Below are 20,533 nucleotides of genomic sequence, written 5' to 3' on the forward strand. Positions count from 1 at the left end.
CCTCCTCAATACCCACCACCAGGCTAACCCATCCTCCCACCCCCCTCCCCTCTAGAACCCTCAGTTTGTTTTTCAGAGTCCATCATCTCTCATGGTTCGTCTACCCCTCCGATTTCCCCTGCTTCATTCTTCCCCTCCCGCTACCTTCTTCTTTTTTTTTTCTTAACATATATTGCATTATTTGTTTCAGAGGTACAGATCTAAGATTCAGCAGTCTTGCACAATTCACAGCGCTTACCAGAGCACATACCCTCCCCAGTGTCTATCACCCAGTCACCCCATCCCTCCCACCCCACCCCCCACTCCAGCAACCCTCAGTTTGTTTCCTGCAATTAAGAATTCCTCATAAAGATCATGTAATCTTGTAGTCAGATTATTTTACTTCTTCCTTTCCAATTTGGATACCTTTTCTTTCTTTCTTTTTTTTTCTTGCTCACATGCTAAATTGTTTTTAAGAGAAAATACAAATTGTATTTTTAAAAAAGGAATAGTTGATGCAGATTCAGGTAGGCCATGGTGAAAAGTTTAGAATTTACTCTTTAAAGGCAAAGGGAAAGCACTGGAGCGTTTTAAGCTGGGAGAAGATGTGATGGTTTAAGAGTGGATGCAGAAGACTAGCAGAGTGCTACAAAGTGGTCTGATGGATTAATGAGGGCTGGGAGGAGTGGATGAATGGCAGGAATAGAGATGGAGAAAAGTGAATAGCATGGAGTATTTATTTAGGCATTAGAAGTGACAGAATTAGGTGGTGGATTGGATGTGTGGGTGAGAAGGCACAAGAGAGCATTTATAAGGCCATTGTTAGGTTCCTGGCTTGAGCATGACTAAGTGAATTGAGATAATACATATTGTGGTATAGAGATTTCTGTATGCAGAGTCTGAGATGCTTGCTAAATAGCTAGTTCAGAGATGCTACAGAGGAGATTGTGTGCAAATATGGCCATGGAAATACATGCCCAGTAAATAAGTTGACTCCACTTTGAAGGAAATCCAGGACCTTGTTAGTCTAAGCTTTAGTGCATAGGACATGCTCATTTAATGTTTGTATAATGATTTATCACAAAAATTCAACTTATATATTGTAATATATTTAAAGTTAATTATCTTTAATATAGAAATTATATTTTTTAATATTATGTAAGTGATACTCTGTGAGAAGCAGCCATTCTTAATTGAATTGGCTAAATATTATTGATTTACATTATCATTTTATGTCATTCAGCTCTCTTGATAGGCTCGATTGTGGTAAAACCTGCTTTTCTGTTCAAGTCCATAAATACAGAGAAAATAGATTAAAAGACTGCACACAAGTAAAATTAAAGATATTTTTATTTTTCTGGGATGTGGGAAAAGCAGGGTAGGGAATGAGATGTGATGTGACTAGCTACTCAAGAATAAATATAAAACTTTTTTCATAAGTCTGGCAAGCCCTAAAACAGGTAGTCTTTGATGTGATATTATAACTGTAAGAAAAAGCATGTTCTGGATTGGAGAGAAGGAGAGAAAGATATTAAAGGAATGGGAAATGGAAAGCAGTGCAGGAGAAATGGAAAAAGGCCAGGGAGAGTAAGCATTTAGCAGGTTCTGAGTTGAGTATTAAAATGTAATCTATGGGGGCGCCTGGGTGGCTCAGTCGTTAGGCATCTGCCTTCGGCTCAGGTCCTGCTCCGCGGGAAGCCTGCTTCTCCCTCTCCCACTCCCCCTGCTTGTGTTCCCTCTCTCGCTGTGTCTCTCTCTGTCAAATAAATAAATAAAATCTTTAAAAAATAAATAAATAAAATGTAATCTACTCTTGATCCGTTTGAATCCTGAGCTTTCAGAATACATGATTATTTTCCTTTAAAAGTTAATGCTACTTCACAGCTCTTTACTGCTATAAAGTGCCATTCTAATTAGAAGTAGACACATTTAATGTGAATTTGGCTTTCTCATCCCACGACTATATTAAGCTGGAAGTCAAAAGACCCATTATTCTGGTCCTGGTTCTGTCATTAACTGGCTTTATGACCCTAGGAAGTTATTTACTTTCTGTGAGCCTCAGTTTACTCATCTGTCAAATGATGGAGTTACAGAAAATGATCTGTAAAGTCCCTTCTGCTCTAATATTCTATATTTCTTTGGAATCATTTTTGCCCTGAGTGTGGCAGTGGTTTCCCATCATTAAAAAAAAAAAAAAAAAAAAATCTATGTTTTTGAAATTTTACAATATTAACATATATTCTCCTATATATTGAATGAGCAGAGAAATTATTTTGCACAGTTTGTCATTCTAATTTATATGTTGCTATTTGAGATTTTTAGGGACGATTTGAGATTCTATTCAGTATTATCAGTTTTGTTAAATACTTGCCACCTTTAAATAATTTCTTTGCCATAATCCTCAGAATTTGTTGATTATGAGTTTTAGTGGGAGTATTTTAAGTAATTCCCAGACTTTTTATTGCTGGATTTTCTCTTTTGAGAGAATTATTGTATTAGGAAACTAAAGCTATTTTTTAAGTCTATGATTGATTTATAGCGAGAGCAACTAAATTTATTTTAACTTTTTTTTTTAAAGTTTTCGTTTAGAATCTTCCCTGATTTTGGTTTGGCAGCAAACTAAACGGTGAAAAGATACTTGCAATATAATTGACCAAGTGGGATCATGTGATACTAAAAAAAGAAAAGTAATACCCTGTATATGTAAGACATCTAGTCAGAGGCACCACAGAGTTAGTATTTATCTGTATTCAGTCTTTATTCTTTTTGATTTAACATGGCAGGGAGTAGAATAGAATAGAGAGTGGCAGGTACAAAGGTCTAGACTTCAAAAAAAGGATGGAATTTGGGATCCTGTGTTAAAATGCATACATGTTCATGGTTTGAATACTGAGGAGCCATGATTATAGTGTCTCATAGAAGAATCTTCTCACAGTGGGATGCAGTGCAGGTAGATCTAAAAAATAAAAGCCCTAGAGGGTCGCAGATATCTAAAGAAGGAAGAACATCTCTCATTCTCCATCTTTTAACCCACAAATTACTTACTAGACATATCTTCCAGTCTGTTCATAAGTAGAGGAATTGTGTGCTTTATTTAGAGTATTTAAAATTCTATTACTAAAAGCCTTCCAAAGGTTTCAGGCTAGCTATCACCAAGTAAATTTTTAAACATGATTTTCTCATTCTGATAAGGAAAATAGGGAAGAGTTTAAATTTGCACTTGTTAAAATTTAAAGTCTCCTTCACAAATACAAAAAAAATAAATTTTATTTGTAGTTGATCAAACAAGTGTTTGAAGATTTGAACAGAATAGAAATGTATTACGTGTATGTGGGTCTTAAGCAAATGTTGAGGTTTATCGGTTGATGTTTTAAAAATTACAAACCTACAGAAGTTTCAGTAGACTCCCCTCCCCCTTATTTATTTTTCTGTAGATGTTTAATTTGTTCTAAAACATCTATTAAAACAAAGTAGACTTCGCCTTTGTAAAATAAAAAATACATCATCAGTACTGAACACAATTTTAGTTGAATCTCATCTTCTAGAATATCCAGTGGTTACCAGTATAAGTGTGTAATGCCCCAGCACTGCAGATTTCCAGGGATGCTAACTTCTGATATTCAAGAATAAATGCTATGGGGAAAAGAATTTAGTGTAATTTTAATAGCTTGGATTATTAGAATTCAATGCAAAATTATTTTTGTCATAAAGAAGTTAATTTACCTCATTCTAAATGGTACTGTCGGGTAAAAATATTTAATGCAACTTTTAAAAGTTAGCAATATAATTTCCTTTTGCTTATGAAGTCAGGTATTTTATAGTGGCATGACAGTAATAGAAAATTGCAAAGCAAAAAAAAGAGTATTAGTTCCTGTGCTTTAAAAAAGATACTCCTTCTAAGTATTTGTATTGCAAATGAATTATTACCAAATGTTAATAATCTATTTTGTCTTGTTTTTTAAAGTGAATGAATTTTTAGCTTTTGAGGGCCCCATCTTGTTGGATATGAGAATTAAACATCTAATCAAAACCAATCAGTTAAGTCAAGCAACTGCTCTAGCAAAGCTGTGTTCTGACCATCCAGAGATTGGTACAAAAGGTAGTTTTAAGCAAACTTACCTTGTTTGTCTTTGTACATCATCACCAAATGAAAAGTTAATCGAAGAGGTGAGTATGTTTTCTTTTGTTAGTAATTACTTTTAAAAGTGAGTATTTTTAAAAGTGAAGAAGTTAATTTTCAATTAGATTAGAATGTCTTTGACTTCTCTTAGAAAGTGAGGGACTGTTGTCAGTCTTAAATTTTAGTATGCTTTGGGGTAGTGATTCTAAGCAGCTTTCAGAGTTATATGTAAACTGATTTCACCTAGCTTCTTTTTAAAATTGAACCTTTTTACTGCTGTGGTTAAATTATGGGAAGATGGAGGTGGCTTAACAATTTAGTAGGGTGTTTTTATTTGTTAGCAATTGGACCTTAACTTCAGTTTTACCTAACTTCAAGATACTTGTAAATCTAACTGGCTAATTTAAGTAACTATAGAATTTATGTGACTTCCTCCTAAAAATATGTTCTCTGTTTTATACACACACACACGCCTAGCATATTCAAAAACAGAATGTATTCCTAGGGAGAAGTCATATATATATAGCTGGTATCTATATATATATATTAAGATCAAATTTTTATTTGCATATTTAATGTAAAACTTTATTTTTTGTGAGACATGATTTTTTTACTTCTGGTTTGGCATAAAGCATAGTATTCATGTATTTGTTTTATACTACAGAATTCTGAGATAGAGTCATGGTCCAAATGGGAATTTGCATTTTGGAGGACTCGTAATTCCAAAATGAAGTTGGAGACAGGGTAGGAAAATTAAAAGTTGTTGATCAAGAAACAGGGAATATGTATTTAAATAATTTAGATAAAGAAAACTATAATGTGTTGAACAGTTTTGATTGAGCATTTAATGCACACAGTTGTCTTGTATCTCTAATATAAGTATCCTTCAACCCCAGAGCAATAGAGAGAGGAGAAGAAAATGACTGAAGGACACACTTAAAGATGTGTAACAGGAAGAGTTGAGATACAAACCAAGACAATTAAGAGAGCTTGCATGATCAGCTGAGTAGACAGATACTGTAATCAGTCTGGAAGAAGGATAGCCTCAGACAAAAAGCTGAATGCCCACATGAGGTTAGAGTTTGTAATTATAGTGGTAATTGTATGTTTTTGTTTTTGTTTTTTAAGAAAATGAAGAGGGAGATGGTAGGCTTGGACCAAGATTAGAAATAAGGTTGTTGTGGATGGTGAGGATAATGAGAGTACTGGGAAGAGTGATGTCTGGCAATTCTTAGGCTGAATAGAATAGAGCTCAGGGCTGTAGCCTAGGAAATTACATCATTAGTTTAGACATATAGAAGATTGAAGTTTTCTTATTAGTTCAGAATAGCTATGTAGACAGTTAATTGACAGACATATAAAGTTTCTTGAGATAGCTTTTGAAATGTGTTTAACAGTTTTTCTAAAATTCTTAAATTATTGTGTTGCTGCTACCTGTTATTTTTCAGCTCCATAGTAAAGCTTTCTTTATCAGTTCATTCCTTGCCCTTATGTCAGTCTGTCCATTCATCTATCCTCCCTTCATCAAATTTTTATTAAGTCAGTGATGTGTGCTGTCTAAGCACTGGGGGGTTAAATGTGAATTAAGGCATAAGTCTTGGCCTAAAGCAGCTTAGCTTCTAATAGGAAACTATCTAAACATAGGGTCATTAGGCGAAGTCCCTGTTTGAAGTTGAAGACTATGAATTTGTAATCCCGAGGAAAAAATCTGTATTTCTAACTCTCTTGAATAATCAGAAGATCTTGCAGTACTGAACCTAAGTTCCCTTTTGGTTTAATTTTTCAGAGTTGAGTAGCAGCAGCCTAGCTTGCTCTGGGAGATCCTCAGGAAAATTCTGTGTGAGGGCCCCAGGTATCTCTGATGTCATATAAAATGATTTTTTTTCCTTCTTATATTAAGTAAGCAGAAGTAAGGCATTCCATGTTTTTAAGCAGAGTTCACCGAAGTCTCTGTACCCTAGCCCAGAAACAACACTAGATCATAAAGTGCAGAACAGGACAGGATATGTATAAGTCTACACATTCCTTGTTAAAAGTCTTCTTTTGCTTAGAAATTGTTTGGTTACTCTTTTATGTTCCTATTAAAAATATATAGAAACTTTTTCTTCATTGTTCCATGTGAAGTGGGTTAAGATTGGCTGTCACCAAGGCCTGTATTATTTCTGCCCCAGGGGAAGGTAGTCACTTTGTTTGGAACAATTGCCCAAAGATACTGCCCTCTTCGGAAGAGGTATGCTGTCTCTCACACATTCATTTGCTTTTACCTGTCTGGTTCTTATAAGCATTTGACTTTTTTACCCATTCCTTGGTGTATGGTAGGAAGAGATATTGGAAAGAGTCAGCCATGGCCTGGATTCTGTGATCCTTTTGAGGAAATCCTTGTCCAGGGGAGCCAGTAGACAAGGAATCTACTAGGATTTTCCCAGGATCCTTTCACTGTAAGAGAAATAGCAGCTAGCCCTGGTAGATGGCCAAGGAATGGGGCTGAGAGAGGAGTGTTTATCTGGCTTCTCTGGAAGGAATAGCTTGGCCTGTATTCTTGGTATAGGTATAAAACAAAGTGAGCAGTGTTTTAGTATTTTGGATCTGTTTAGAGCCAGTATTTCTATTGGTTTTGTCATTAAAATAAACATAGAATTTTTTTAAAAAGTAAAATCCTCTCTCTCTAACCATCCCTTACCCATTTAATACTCCCCCAAGTAATCATTCAGTTTGAAATTTGATATATAACCTTTCTCATATTTTTCTATGCACATACATGTATTTTTTTTATATGCTTCAAGCATACATATGCACACCCTGACCTGCTGGTCACTTTTTCCCCATTTATTATGGACATCTTTCCATATTGTTCATTTATAAATCAACCTCATTCTTTCTCATGGCTTCATAATTCGATAGTTCGGATTTGTAATATTTTTAGTCAGACTGGGGGACATTTAAACGGTTTCCTTATATATACATCCTTTCATTCTTGTCAGAGGTACACTAGTAGGACAGATTTCTGGAAGCAGAATTGCTGGATGAAGGAGTCTACACATTTTAAATTAATAGATAGAGCCATACTATCATCCAAAAAAGATTATGCCAGTTTATACTCCCATAAACAACAGTATATGAAATTTCCTCTTTCCTAACATTGGAGATTGTCTTTTAAATTTTTGCTAGCCTGAGAGTTAAAAAACAGTAGCTCATGATTTGATTTTATGTTTTCTTAGTATGATAGGGTTACCATTAAGGTTCTGTTTTCTTTTTTTAAGATTGATTTATGTATTTTAGAGAGAGAGCTGGTGGGAGGAGGGGCAGAAGGAGAGAATCTTTTAAGCAGACTCTCCACGGAGCCCAAGCATGACAGAGTGGGCGGGGCGGGGAGGGGCAGGGGCTCAATCCCAAGACCCATGAGATCATGACCTGAGTCGAAACCAGGAGTCCAACGCTCAACCAGTTGAGCCACACAGATGCCCTCTAAGTTCTTTTTTAGTTGGAAAGCAATTTTATGTTGATAAGCAAGACTTCTTAAAATGTGATTAGAGCCAATACATTTTTTTTTTAAGATTTTATTTATTTATTTGAGAGAGAGAATGAGATAGAGCATGAGAGAGCATAGGGAGGGTCAGAGGGAGAAGCAGACTCCCCGCTGAGCAAGGAGCCCGATGCGGGACTCGATCCTGGGACTCCAGGATCATGACCTGAGCTGAAGGCAGTCACCCAACCAACTGAGCCACCCAGGCGCCCGAGAGCCAATACATTTTAAAAGTACACTTGGCAATTGTATAGAGAATATTGATGAAGTGTTCTGTATTTTTTGAATTCATGGTTTGAATTCAAGTATCCATTAGTTTAAATATGGTTTCATTTTCTCTGCCATTCTCCTTAGTGTCCTATTTTTTCGAGAGGACCATCTAGTGGCAAACCAGGGAAATGAAAGCTATGAAGTACACACTAAAAATTGTTTTCCTAGTATACCTATAAAAAGTGAGGTTTTCTGTATTACTGAATATGGCAGATGTTTCACTTGATATTTTGTATATATGTGAAATAAATATATTGAGGCTATTTTACATACAAATACATATTTCTCATTATTAAGTGTAAGCTAATAATGTAGGTAATATCATTGGGAAAATAAGTTTTCTTATAATGTACGCATTTTGCATCATTTGAGCATTCAAGAAGAGTGGCTTAGGTTTTAGAAGAACAACAACAAAAGATCAGATTCAAAACAAATCAGACTTTCAGGATATAAGATTTTTTATTAAACCTGAACATGTAAAAAAATCAGTATTTAGCAATAAAGGGCCTCAATATGCTTATGCATGGGGAATTCTGGAAAGAGCACAGACTTTGAAGCTGCACCTGGGTTAAAATCTTGATTGCCATTAATTAAGTAAGCATGTGACTTTGAGCAAGTTACCTTAAACTCTTTGAACCTTATTTCTAAAAAGTTAGTAGTAGTATCTACCAGGCAAGCTATATGGTTAGCAGTGCTATTTCTGAAGAAGCTGGCACTACTAATAAATAGTAGCTGCTATTATTGTTATTATTAACATGAAAAAATAAAACTTATGGGTTGACTTCTAACATTTGTCTACATGTGTGTATCAGGGTAATTGTTTAAAGTTAACACAGCTTGTAATAAAAGATAATGTGATGAAATTGAAAGAGCATGTTTAATGTCAGACAAAATTTGATTTGTAGCTCTACCACTTAATTAACTGTTGCAGCTTGGTCAAATTATGTAATTTCTTTGAACCCCACATTCATTGTGTATAAAATGTTAATGATAATACCTACCTAGTAGGAAATATATGATTAAAAAAATATGTCTGATAATGCACTTAATGTAGGTATTTGAAAATATTTAATTGTATGATTATATATTGTTCAGCCCTTTTTTTATTTGTTTGAGTGGGGTCTCTTAAAGATTTGTTAGAAAGAGTCAGATGGAGGAGTAATGGAAAGAGCACTGCACCGGGGAATTCCAAGACTTAGGTTTCAGTCTTAACTCTGCCACTAACTTCATGATTCCTGTAAGAAATCATTGTTGTTAAATACACAGACTCAGAGTTGGGTCTTTAGAGTTTTCTAGCCCAACTTAATGTATGAAATGGAACCTCTGAATCTATGCTCATGCAATCTTTATCCTCCTCAAAGATTATCCTCATTTAGTCACTTGTTCATCCTAAACACTTTACATTTTACACACACACACACATACACTTTTCCTGTACTCAAAAGTTGATCAGGAGAGACAGAAGATCAACAAGGAGGGGCATGGTTATCTCTGTGGTACATGGGTGCCAGTGGTCTGTATTGGTCTTCATTTTTTTTCCCCATTTGTCGTTTATACCATGTTGGAATTAATCTTTTTGTGGAACGCCAGTGATTTGTGGTTGTATGCTGTTTGCTATATCCTTGTCTCACAGCAAATGCTTATAGAGATCTGTTTATGTATTAAATGATTGTAATGTGGTAGTAAATTTTAATTTCTCAAAAAATAAGCAGTAGATATACATGTATAATTAAATGAAGAAGTTGCCTTCATCTAGGTTATACTTATGCATGCATGACTGTTGACAGGCTTTGAGATGGAATGAATTTATATGAAAAGAAAAATAATGGAGATTTATAGAACACTGAGGTGAGCTTAACTTAAAGGTGGTATAACTACATAAAATGTTTCATAGTATATTTTTTTTCCCCTCAGATGAATAGATACTTTATTAGTCTATATCCAGTAGACCTTTCTTTGCCTTTCTGCTGATGCTAATGATTTTTAAATTACCAGATAAAAGAGGGAAAATTACAGCTTTTCTTTTTCAGTATCATAGAACTGATTAATGGGTAGAGGGTACTTATAATTAGGATTAGTCATTGCAAATAAGTAAATATTTGTAAAGTTCATGAAAATAGTTGGTTCTCTGACTTGAAGAAAGATTATTCTTTACTGCAGCCCAGTAATGACAAACTATGAATTGATAGTATATGAGTCAATGAGGTTTTACTGATAAAAATGATCTGTAAATATCTAGTGAAGATTCTAAAGTATATTACTGTATATCCTAATAATAAAACCATTTTATGGCATGTTTTCTATATCCTTTTTTCTGTAGATTTCAGAAGTTGATTGCAAAGATGCACTAGAAATGATTTGTAACTTAGAATCTGAGGGTGATGAAAAAAGTGCTCTTGTCTTATGTACTGCATTTTTATCACGTCAGCTCCAACAAGGAGATATGTACTGTGCTTGGTGAGTTGGTTTTATTTTGTAAAGAAAAGTTGTTAAATAAGAATACAAGATAGGTTGTGAGAATTCAGAGAGCTTAAGGACGTATTTTTTAATCCTTTAAAATCTTACCAAAACAAAAAGCTTATTTTCAGTTACTACATGCTGTATAAACTGATTATCAAGTAGTTCATATTATAACTTCAAAATTTTTTTATATTAAGGACAACTCCTTAGTATACCAGTAATGATTGTATAATGAATAATAATGATCAGGAAATTTTTAGATGTTAGAAGATGAAAAAAAGGTTTATTTTGTCTAATGCCACGATTTTTTCAGATATGTAAGCCATCTGTGATTGAATGTGTATATTTTTTTCCTCTGCATTTTACATACTTTTAACTACATAACTAGCTTAGTCATTCATGTATGGAAATACAGTTTATTTTCCATCTGTGAGATATCATTCTATTTCACTAACTTCTTGAGTGCACATTTCTTTATATGGTACATTTTCAAGTGTGCAAAGCCTGTTACATTCTTCTGGGAACATACAACTAATAGAGATGTTGACTTCAAGTGACTCAAAAAATCTTAAGATCAGCTATCTTAATGTGTTAGCTAAAACTGGCAATTTATCTGGTCAGTGAACAGCGTTATTAGTCTTCAGTGTTTTGTTGGTAATATTGGAAACACAAAATTTAGTTTACAACATTCTGACATTTAAGAATTTTTACCAAATGACATATGACATACAAATCCCATGAATATGGGACAGGCAAACTAAATGTGTAATTAAAGAAGAATAAAGTTCACAATTATAAAGGTTTTCTGAGTAGTTATGAGTTTTGTTGTGAAGGGAAAATCATATATGCAGTACACAGAGGATTGATATAAAAGGTGGGTAGAAAGATTCTGAAGGGAGAATAAAAAACATGCATTTACTGAGGAGAAGTAGATTTTCCATGTAACATAAATATTAGTAGTGACTAAAAATTTAACTCTCACACTGCTTTAAAAAAGTCATCAAAGTCTGGATTTCATATCATCAAAGGCCATCTATTATAAGCTCTTAAGTAGGAGGGCAAAAAAATTATGTTTAAGAAATGCTGTGTAATACAAGTACTTGAGAATGGATTGGGGTCTGAACAGTGAGGACAGAGTTGGGGGGAAGAAGTGGCAGGACAGAGTTAAGCTAGAAAAGTCAACTAGAAAACTAGTTAACAGTCCAGCTGGGAAGTTATGAAGGCTTCCTTATGTATGTAGGATGGGTTGAAAAAATGTTGAAGGTAACAGTCTTTAGGATAATAGAAAGCAGAGACTTAATAGGGTCATTGATAATGATGCATTAAATTACAAAGATGGTGAACTGGAAAGAATGTTAATCATCTTTTTCATATATTAAGTTTCAGGTTTCAGAAGAGATCAAAGTGGAGAAGTCTTATAAAGAACTAGAGAGGTGAAAGTGGTCAAGACTGGAGAGACAGATTTTGAAGTCCTCAATATATAGGTTAAAATCCAGTAAATGAGCAAGTTACTCAAGTGGGTGGTGAAAGGGCAGAGTTCCTAGGAGTGCAAACTGAGGAAATAATAATAGGAAAGGCCTGTACTGAGGAGAATACTTGATGAAAAAAGTTGCAGCAAGGAAGAAGATTTTTGTGGAAATTAACCACGGAGGACAGAAGAGAAATAGGACGATAGGTAAAAGGGAGGAAAATTCATCATTTCAGTAGGATTATTTTCTGTGAAAAATAGATTCTAATTGTATTTGAAATAAATTTCGAAGTTCATTTTTCAAAGTGTCTTATTATTTCACCAATTGGACAGAAATTAGTTGTTACTTTTGAGTTCTGTGTCGTCATTGATTGTTAACATTCATCTAATAATAATTTTAAATTTAATTGACCAATTGGTCAGTTTTCAGTTTCAGGTAGAAGATAAAATTAAATGCTTTTAAAAATATACCATTGATCTATATATGCAATTTATATATACACAAACACATTTTGTACTTTATTACATAAATTTCAAATGTGGCTCAATTACCGTTTGTATAACTTGTTTAAATGAGAGGTGCTTTACTAGTAACAGGCAGTGCTTCTCTCTGACATTGAAAAATATTAAAAGAATGATAAATCAAAATCTGATTTTATTTAGTCTCTAAAAAATTGAGAAATATTTTGTATTTTGTATCTAATTTTAATTTCCACATGTAAAATTGGAATCTAAAACCAGTTTTAATTTCAAATGTAATGACTGGACCAACATAGTCCATGATTATTATATTATGACTCCAGCTTATTTTTTATACATTTTTTTTAGGGAACTCACTCTCTTTTGGAGTAAGTTACAGCAAAGAGTAGAACCATCTATACAAGTGTACCTAGAAAGATGTCGGCAACTTTCTCTGTTAACCAAGACGGTATATCACATTTTCTTCCTGATTAAAGTTATTAATTCAGAGGTAAGAATAACCAAGCTATTTTTCTATATTAATTATCTTTAATAAACTATTATTTTGGCACCTCTTCCAGTGACTTTTGTTATTTCATTTAGAGTTTTGAACATTGCTTTTCTTATTAGTCTTATAATAGGCATTTGATATAGAAAAACTTAAAAATACAAATGAGAGCCAGGGGTTTGCTCTTGACCTGAAGAAAAGTATCATTCTACAATTTTTACTCCTAGGTGTTAACACTATTTTGATAATTTGGCTTTGTAGAAATTTAGAAAGTATAAAGAGAAATATAGAGATAGCTTCCTTTACTAGCAATCTGGCAGATTACATTATCTAAAAATCCTTCTTCTACAAAATGCCCCAAAATACTTGATGAAATAAAATAAACATTTCTTTTGATGTATAGCACCTAAGATTGCAAGGGGATTAGGGGAAATCCATAGGCCCGAAATGAAGAGGAACTTAAAAACTGGAGCAGAAAGCTTAAGCTGCTGCTGGGTATTGGGATATGTTACTACTTGCAGTAACTAAGGGGTTTGCGCATTGGGACAGGAGATAGCTTTATGGGGATAAAAGATAAGATTTTGGGCCCTCTCAAGTTGGGGATTGCAGCTGAGCTCTCTGGCCCCCAGGCCCACGTGGGAAGTCCTAGAATTTCATTGAAAAAGTAGACCAAAAAAATACTACTTTTTAATACAGATAGATGATAGGGAAGCTTGTGCATGTCCTACTGGGCTGTGGGTCAGAGAAGGAAAAATGTTTCCCTTAAGAAGTTGTAACCATAGATCTACCCCTCACACAGATTTGGGGTCTAAATTTACCCTATTTAGGGACACCTGGGTGGCTCAGTCGGTTAAATGGCTGCCTTCGGCTCAGGTCATGATCCCGGGGTCCTGGGATCGAGCCCCGCATCGGGCTCCCTGCTCGGCAGGGAGCCTGTTTCTCCCTCTCCTTCTGCCTACTTGTTCTCTCTCTCTGTCAAATAAATAAATAAAATCTTTTAAAAATAATAATAATAAAAATAAATAAATAAATAAATAAATTTGCCCTATTTATATAGTCTAGAAATCCCCATGCCGAGTAAGTAATGTTTAAGAAGGTAAAGAGTGGAGTACTGGGCTGGTAATACCTGGCAGAATGCAGAACTTCTTTGGAGGGACATATACTCAGTGTAGGATCCTCAGGTAAGCCCCGCTTGAGATGAGTTCATGTCAGGAATTATGAAACATGAAACAGTTTCTCATGAGGGAATTTTGGCAGAGAAAAAGAATAGGATTAAATATACAAGGATAGACACTATAAATTATGTATATTTAAATACATAGGGGCCCCTGGGTGGCTCCGTCATTAAGCGTCTGCCTTCGGCTCAGGTCATGATCCCAGGGTCCTGGGATCGAGCCCTGTGTTGGGCTCCCTGCTCCACGGGGAGCCTGCTTCTCCCTCTCCCACTCCCCCTGCTTGTGTTCCTCTCTTACTCTCTGTCAAATAAGTAAAATCTTTAAAAAAAAATAAAGACAAATAAATTTAACCATCAAGATTATTTATACAGCAGGGGCACCTGGGTGGCTCAGTCCGTTAAGCAGCTGCCTTTGGCTCTCAGTCATGATCCCAGGGTCCTGGGATTGAGCCCCGTGTCGGGCTCCCTGCTCAGCGGGGAGCCTGCTTCTCCCTCTCCCTCTGCTCTCCATCTGCTTGTGCTCTCTCTCTCAAATAAATAAAATCTTTTAAAAAAAGATTTGTAAAGCATATGAAACAGTGGCATGAATGAATTTCAGTAGAGAAATAGAATTATTTGCCTAACACTTTAACACAATTATGGAAAGTTCTATAAAATACATATATTTAAAGATTTATTTATTTATTTGAAAGAGAGAGAGAAACAGCATGAGAGGGGAGAGGGTCAGAGTGGAAGCAGGCTCCCGGCTGAGCGGAGAGCCTGATGTGGGACTCGATCCCAGGACTCCAGGATCATGACCTGAGCCGAAAGCAGTTGCCCAACCAACTGGGCCATCCAGGCGCCCTTAAAATACATATATTTAAAGACATAAAATAATTAAAGCATGAGAGAGACACTATCAAAGTGATCAAACAGATTTTAAAGTCAAAAGAACTTTTAGAAATAAACATAGTCATTGAAATGAAAACACTTATTAATAAGTAGATTAAACAGATTAGATAACAAGTGAAGAGGAAAGTGATAAGCAGACGTTGCAAATGTGTTTCTAATTATCTCAATTGGAATCCACATTTTACAGATTTTTTTAAGATTTTTTTATTTATTCATTTGAGAAAGAGAAAGAGAGGGAGGAAGCACGAGCAGGGGAGAGAGGGAGAGGGAGGAAACAGACTCCTCACTGAGCCAGGAGCCTGACACGGGGCTCGATCCCAGGACTCTGGGATCATGACCCAAGCTGAAGGCAGCTGCTTAACGGACTGAGCCACCCAGGTGCCCCAGAATTAATTAATTTTCTTATAGTAACCCTTATAGTATTAATGCAGTTGGTTTCCATTTTAAATGTACACAGAAGACATTTTCCAAAGTTGCTGCCATTGCATAGATAGGGGTGCTAAACAGTGTTTAGAAATCCTTAACATGGATGCAGCATGATGGAGAAGGAGAGAGAAAATCTCCATCACAGGACCCGGAGATCATGACCTGAGCCAAAATCAAGAGTCAGACGCCTAACTGACTGAGTCACCCAGAAACCCCAAGAAGTATTTTTTAATTCATCTGTAATTTTCTTTTGAAAGGAGAGACTGGAGGATACTCTCCTGTCCCCCTTTAAAAGTAACTTTTAAAATCTGTAGTTGGTCAATAAATCTTAAATATATCTTCACTTTTTCTCTTGAAATAATTTTTTTTTTTTTAAGATTTTATTTATTTGACAGAGACACAGCGAGAGAGGGAACACAAGCAGGGGGAAGTGGGAGAGGGAGAAGCAGGCTTCCCGCTGAGCAGGGAGCCTGATGCGGAACTCGATCCCAGGACCCTGGGATCATGACCTGAGCTGAAGGCAGATGCTTAACGACTGAGCCACCCAGGCGCCCCTTGAAATAATTTCTTTTCAGGATAATAGAATTTCTCTTTCAGGAGTAAAGAACAGGAGTGGATTCATCTGCTTTCTAGTTCTTTTTCTACCAACCTTGTTAATTCATTCTGATTTTTCATTTTATATATTGTAGTGCTGTAGTTAAAAAAATGAACTTAATAGTAAATTTCTTAAAAAATAACTGTGCAATTTAAAATATAGGTTGTGCCACTGCTTTATGTCTAACTTGAAGAGCAGTATAGCAAAGTGGAAGGAGCTTGAAACTAGAAGCCAGACAGATTGGGTATAAATCTCGACTTTCTCTTGACCACCTGGTAACTCTAACCAGTTTGTATTTCATTTCTTACTTAGATTAATCAAGGAGATTAGGTAAAAGTGACTCTCCTCCCTCAACCTTAACACCCCTCTCACGAGGAGATTGTGTTGGAGAGGGAAAAACTTGGGACAAGAGCTACACTTTCCATTATGGTAGCCAGTAACCACATTTTAGGTGCTCAGTAGCTCCATGTGGCTAGTGACATATTGAATAGCATAAAGAATACTTCTGTCATCACGGACAGTTCTGTTGAATAGTATCTTTCTGGAGAGATTTTTTTCAGAAGTAAAGTCCATAAAAAAAGCAGTTAAAAGCATGAATAATAGCTTAGAAAGTTGGTCCGGGAGAGCTCACCTATTCACAAGAATAACTTGCAACTTGCTAATTAAGTACTCTGCCCCAAAAATCTTGTTTCCTATTGCAAAAATGTTTTTCCCTTTGTTTTTTACTTTCTGAAATCTGATCAGAGGCTTTCTTTTTTTTAAGATTTTATTTATTTATTTGAGAGAGAGAGCGCACGGGAGAGAGCACAAGCGGTGGAGAGGGAGAAGCAGGCTTCCCATCGAGCAGGGAGCCTGATGCGGAGCTTCATCCCAGGACCCTGGGATCATGACGAGCTGAAGGCAGCTGCTTAACCACCTGAGCCACCCAGGTGTCCCTAGAGGTTTTATCTTAAAACTAGAATCATAGGGGCGCCTGGGTGGTGTCTCAGTTGGTTAGGCATCTGACTCTTGATTTCAGCTCCAGTCAGGATCTCAGTGAGAGGGAGCCCTGATTTGGGGCTCAGTGGGGAGTCTGCTTGAGATTCATTCCCTGTGCCCCTACCCCCAGTGGCATGTGTGCATCACACTCTCAAATAAATAAATATTTAAAAAACAACAAAAAGTAGAATCATAGATTATTATTATTTTAGGACTAAAAGAGACCTTAAAGTTAATGCTCTAGTGACTAGGTTCTGGTATAACTCCTTATTTTTCACATGATGTAATTTAGTCTCAGGGTTAGTGATTTGGGTTAACCGGTAGCCCTCTATGAGAATTCCAGGAACTATTGAAGACTATTGGCCGGTTTATTCATGCTTTTTCCTAGACCCTTGAAATTAAAAGTTGAAAAATACAGCCCTGCCCTTAAGGCTTTCATAGTCTACTAATGGAGATACACAAACAGTTGTAATATGGTACGGGTCTTTCAGTTTTGGTGGAGTGCTAAGACTCCTGTGAGAGCACATTGCTTAGCACAGTGCCTGGTATAAAGTAGTGCTGAATGAATAAAAGAGGTGGGCATTCTAACCCGCTTGTCTGTGTTGACTCTGAGTGAGCGGAAAGTGTTTCTAGTAATAGAAAAAGCATAGAAAGTGGTGTACAGAAAAAAATTTTCTCCTCTTTTCACTACTCACTGAATACTTTGGGTCATCAAATGTGTGGGGATTTTCTCCACACCAAGCAGATCTCTGATTCTGTGGACACCAGCTGGATATCCTACAACTTAAATCTAGCACTGTTTACCTGGAGATAGCACAGTCCCATAAGACTGCCACACGCACACCCCTCTTCAGATGCTAATCACAAGTCCAGTTTGTCACCTGTGCTTCTGACCAACTGGCTAAAATCAAAAGTTCCCACAACCTCCTCCTCAGATTTGATTAATTTGCTAGAGTGTTCACAGAATTCAAGAAGACAGTTTACCTACTAGATTATTGGTTTTATGAAAGGCTACAACTCAGGAAGAAGCAGATGGAAGATATGTATAGGGCAAGGAGCAGTCTGCCTTCCCAGATCTCCACATGTTTACCAGTGCAGAAGGTCCCTGGACCCCCCTTCTTTTTGTGTTTTTAGAGAGGCTTCATTACATAAGCATAATTGATTAAATCATCAGCCACCATTGGCGATTGATTCAGACCCCAGCTTTTCTCCCTTCCTTGGGGGTGGGGGTGTGGGCAAGAGCTGAAAGTTCCAACCCTCTAATCACAGGTTTCTTCCCCTGTCAGCCCCTGTCCGGTGGTTATCTAGGGGATTTCCAAAAATCGCCTCATTAACATAAACTCTTTTGTGGTTAAAAGGGCCTTATTAATAATAGCACCTTTTCACAGTTTAAGGCTCTGGAGCTATTTCAGGAGCTGGGAACAAAAGATGCCCTTACAGCTCTTATCACTTAGGAAATTACAAAGGTTTAGGAGCTATTTGCTCGGAACCCTGGATGAAAACCAAAATATGTATGTATGTATTATATGACAGTATCACAAGTGGTACCAAGACAAATGAGAGAATGGCATATTTGAGGAATTACAGTTAGCTCAGTTTACCTGGTATATAGGCTGTTTGGGTAGGGCAAAAAATAAAAGATGAGTCTAGACCAGATGAGGCATTATTAAAGATTGTGAAGGCCCTTTTGTATTCCCCATTAAGAATATATTTAATTCTGAGGTACAAAGGTAACCATTTAAGAATTTTAAAGCAGGGTAAGACGTGATGCTGTGTGTGGATGGAGAAGGGCTAAATAGGATGTACATGGGAGAACTAATCAGTGTAAGCCTCGGGTAGCTTGGGGCCAAGGATACTAGGCAGTCAGAGGAAAGGAACAGAAAAGTGGGGGGTTACCAAAGATAAAACCTTGTATCTTTCAGAAGGTTGCCTCATGATGGATCATTGTCAGTCGTGGGTGAATCTCTATTCCTCCTCTGAATTTTTAGCACTTAGCTTTCTTCTGCTCCTGTCACTCTTAAATTCAAGTTGGTGTTATCAGTAACTTTTATTAACTAATGATATGAATTAAGTAGATTTTTATAGGCTAATTGCTTAATCAACATATTTATGGGAACTTACTAATTCAAATTCATCTTTAAAAACACTTGTTATATACCTAGCAACAATTTTTAATCACAGAGATGAAAACAAGAATAAAAACTTTGTTATAGTTTTGTTGGCATTAAGATTTCACATTTAATTACAACATTAAGATATTTTTAAAGCAAATTTATTCAAAGCCATTTGCCCTTAATGAGTTGAAATGCACCCTTGAATCCAATAGCAGACTGTATTAGAATAGAACTGTTGAGTTTCTCTCTGAAATAATCTTAGTTGCATTTTATAAACAGTGAGTAGAATTTTTGAATCTGCTTTTGTTGTTTATGAAGGGATCAGCAGTCACATGACAGAGAATAGTTACAGTCCTCTTCCTCAACGCAGATGGCATCCACAAAACCTGTTTCCTGAATCCTTTCTTAAAATCATTTCTTTCTCCATCATTTCCTGAATTCTCTAAATAAATACAGCCTTTTCCAGAATTCTCATTCTGTACATATTTACTAGTCCTTCTGGTATATGTCTACATTATCACTTGAGATCATCTTTATGGTTGACTTGACCTTTGATTTCCCCAAGACGTCCTCTCTCTAATATGCACCTTTCGTCACCACATGTCTTTTTTTCCCCTTCATATTATGACAGTGACCTAATTATCCATTATTAGTAGTAGCCCCTAAGGCATGTAAGAGAGGTGCAGATATTTTGCTGTAAAAGTTTTCTGGCTCAGATTTATCTCAAAATAGTAGAAAATAACTATACAGGTTTGACGTAAAAGCTGGAGACAACCATGTGGTCCCACTTCTTTCCCTGTTGTCCTTTCCTCACTGTCACTTTTAAAAATAGGTCTTATATCTATTCTTGTCCATTTTCTTCTTGGTCTTTGTGCCCTTGCTTTTCCTAAAGTCAGGCCAATTTAGTATCCTCTCCTCACTTTTCCTACTGGCCCACAAATCTAAGCTTCTGTTTTAGTAAAATATTTCATTTCCTTCTTAGCCTGTGAAAATACAGACCCTATCAGCTTTTTTTACTTATTTCTTTTCTGCCTTTGATCTTGTATAATACATATTCCATTCTCATGAATGTAGCCACATCTTAATAGCTGGCTTATTTCTTGTATTTATGTTCTCTTAGTCCTTTTAAAATCCATTTTTATCTCTGTACTACATATATCTTCAAATGACTCTTAACCTTCATTACTGCTATCTTATAATAATAGTTCAAGATACTTATTCAAAAGGAAAAACATTTATTGTGTCTCCTTGTACTTCTAATTTTTAAGATAGTTCAACAGTGAGGTATGTGATTTGGCATTTAGCCAATGTATAATAGAACTAGAGTCCCCCCTATGAAAGATCAAATTACTTTATTCTGTTAAAAATGAAAATCTCCTTTCATTACTAGTAAGTTAGGAAATACAGGAACTTTCTCAGTTCTGTAATTGGATTAAGAGGGTTTTTATTTCAGAAGGATTGTAAATACAAACTTAGGAAATAAGATTGGTGATAAAGTTGATATTTATTGATTATTTCCGTATGTACCAGTACCATTGTACTAAACTATATCAGATACTTTAGATGCA

General features: G+C 35.8%; 1 protein-coding gene across 4 annotated transcripts in view; it reads left to right on the forward strand.

Moving 5' to 3' along the window:
• ZNF292 (zinc finger protein 292) overlaps positions 1-20,533 on the forward strand; it is a 94,976-nt gene that overhangs the window by 55,104 nt on the left and 19,339 nt on the right. For 3 of the 4 annotated variants that reach the window (XM_045867201.3, XM_045867202.3, XM_064597841.1), the window contains 3 exons: positions 3,944-4,146; positions 10,213-10,349; positions 12,649-12,790. In XM_045867201.3, coding sequence (XP_045723157.1) covers positions 3,944-4,146; positions 10,213-10,349; positions 12,649-12,790 — 482 coding nt within the window. Of the gene's footprint in view, positions 1-3,943; positions 4,147-9,694; positions 9,741-10,212; positions 10,350-12,648; positions 12,791-20,533 lie in introns of those variants that run through there. The other variant, XM_045867203.3, reaches the window with a different exon arrangement.

Source organism: Mirounga angustirostris, unplaced genomic scaffold (genome assembly GCF_029215605.1).
Source record: "Mirounga angustirostris isolate CCGP_5_RB_7025 unplaced genomic scaffold, mMirAng1.0.hap1 SCAF_8, whole genome shotgun sequence".
In the NCBI taxonomy this organism is placed as follows: Eukaryota; Metazoa; Chordata; class Mammalia; order Carnivora; family Phocidae; genus Mirounga; species Mirounga angustirostris.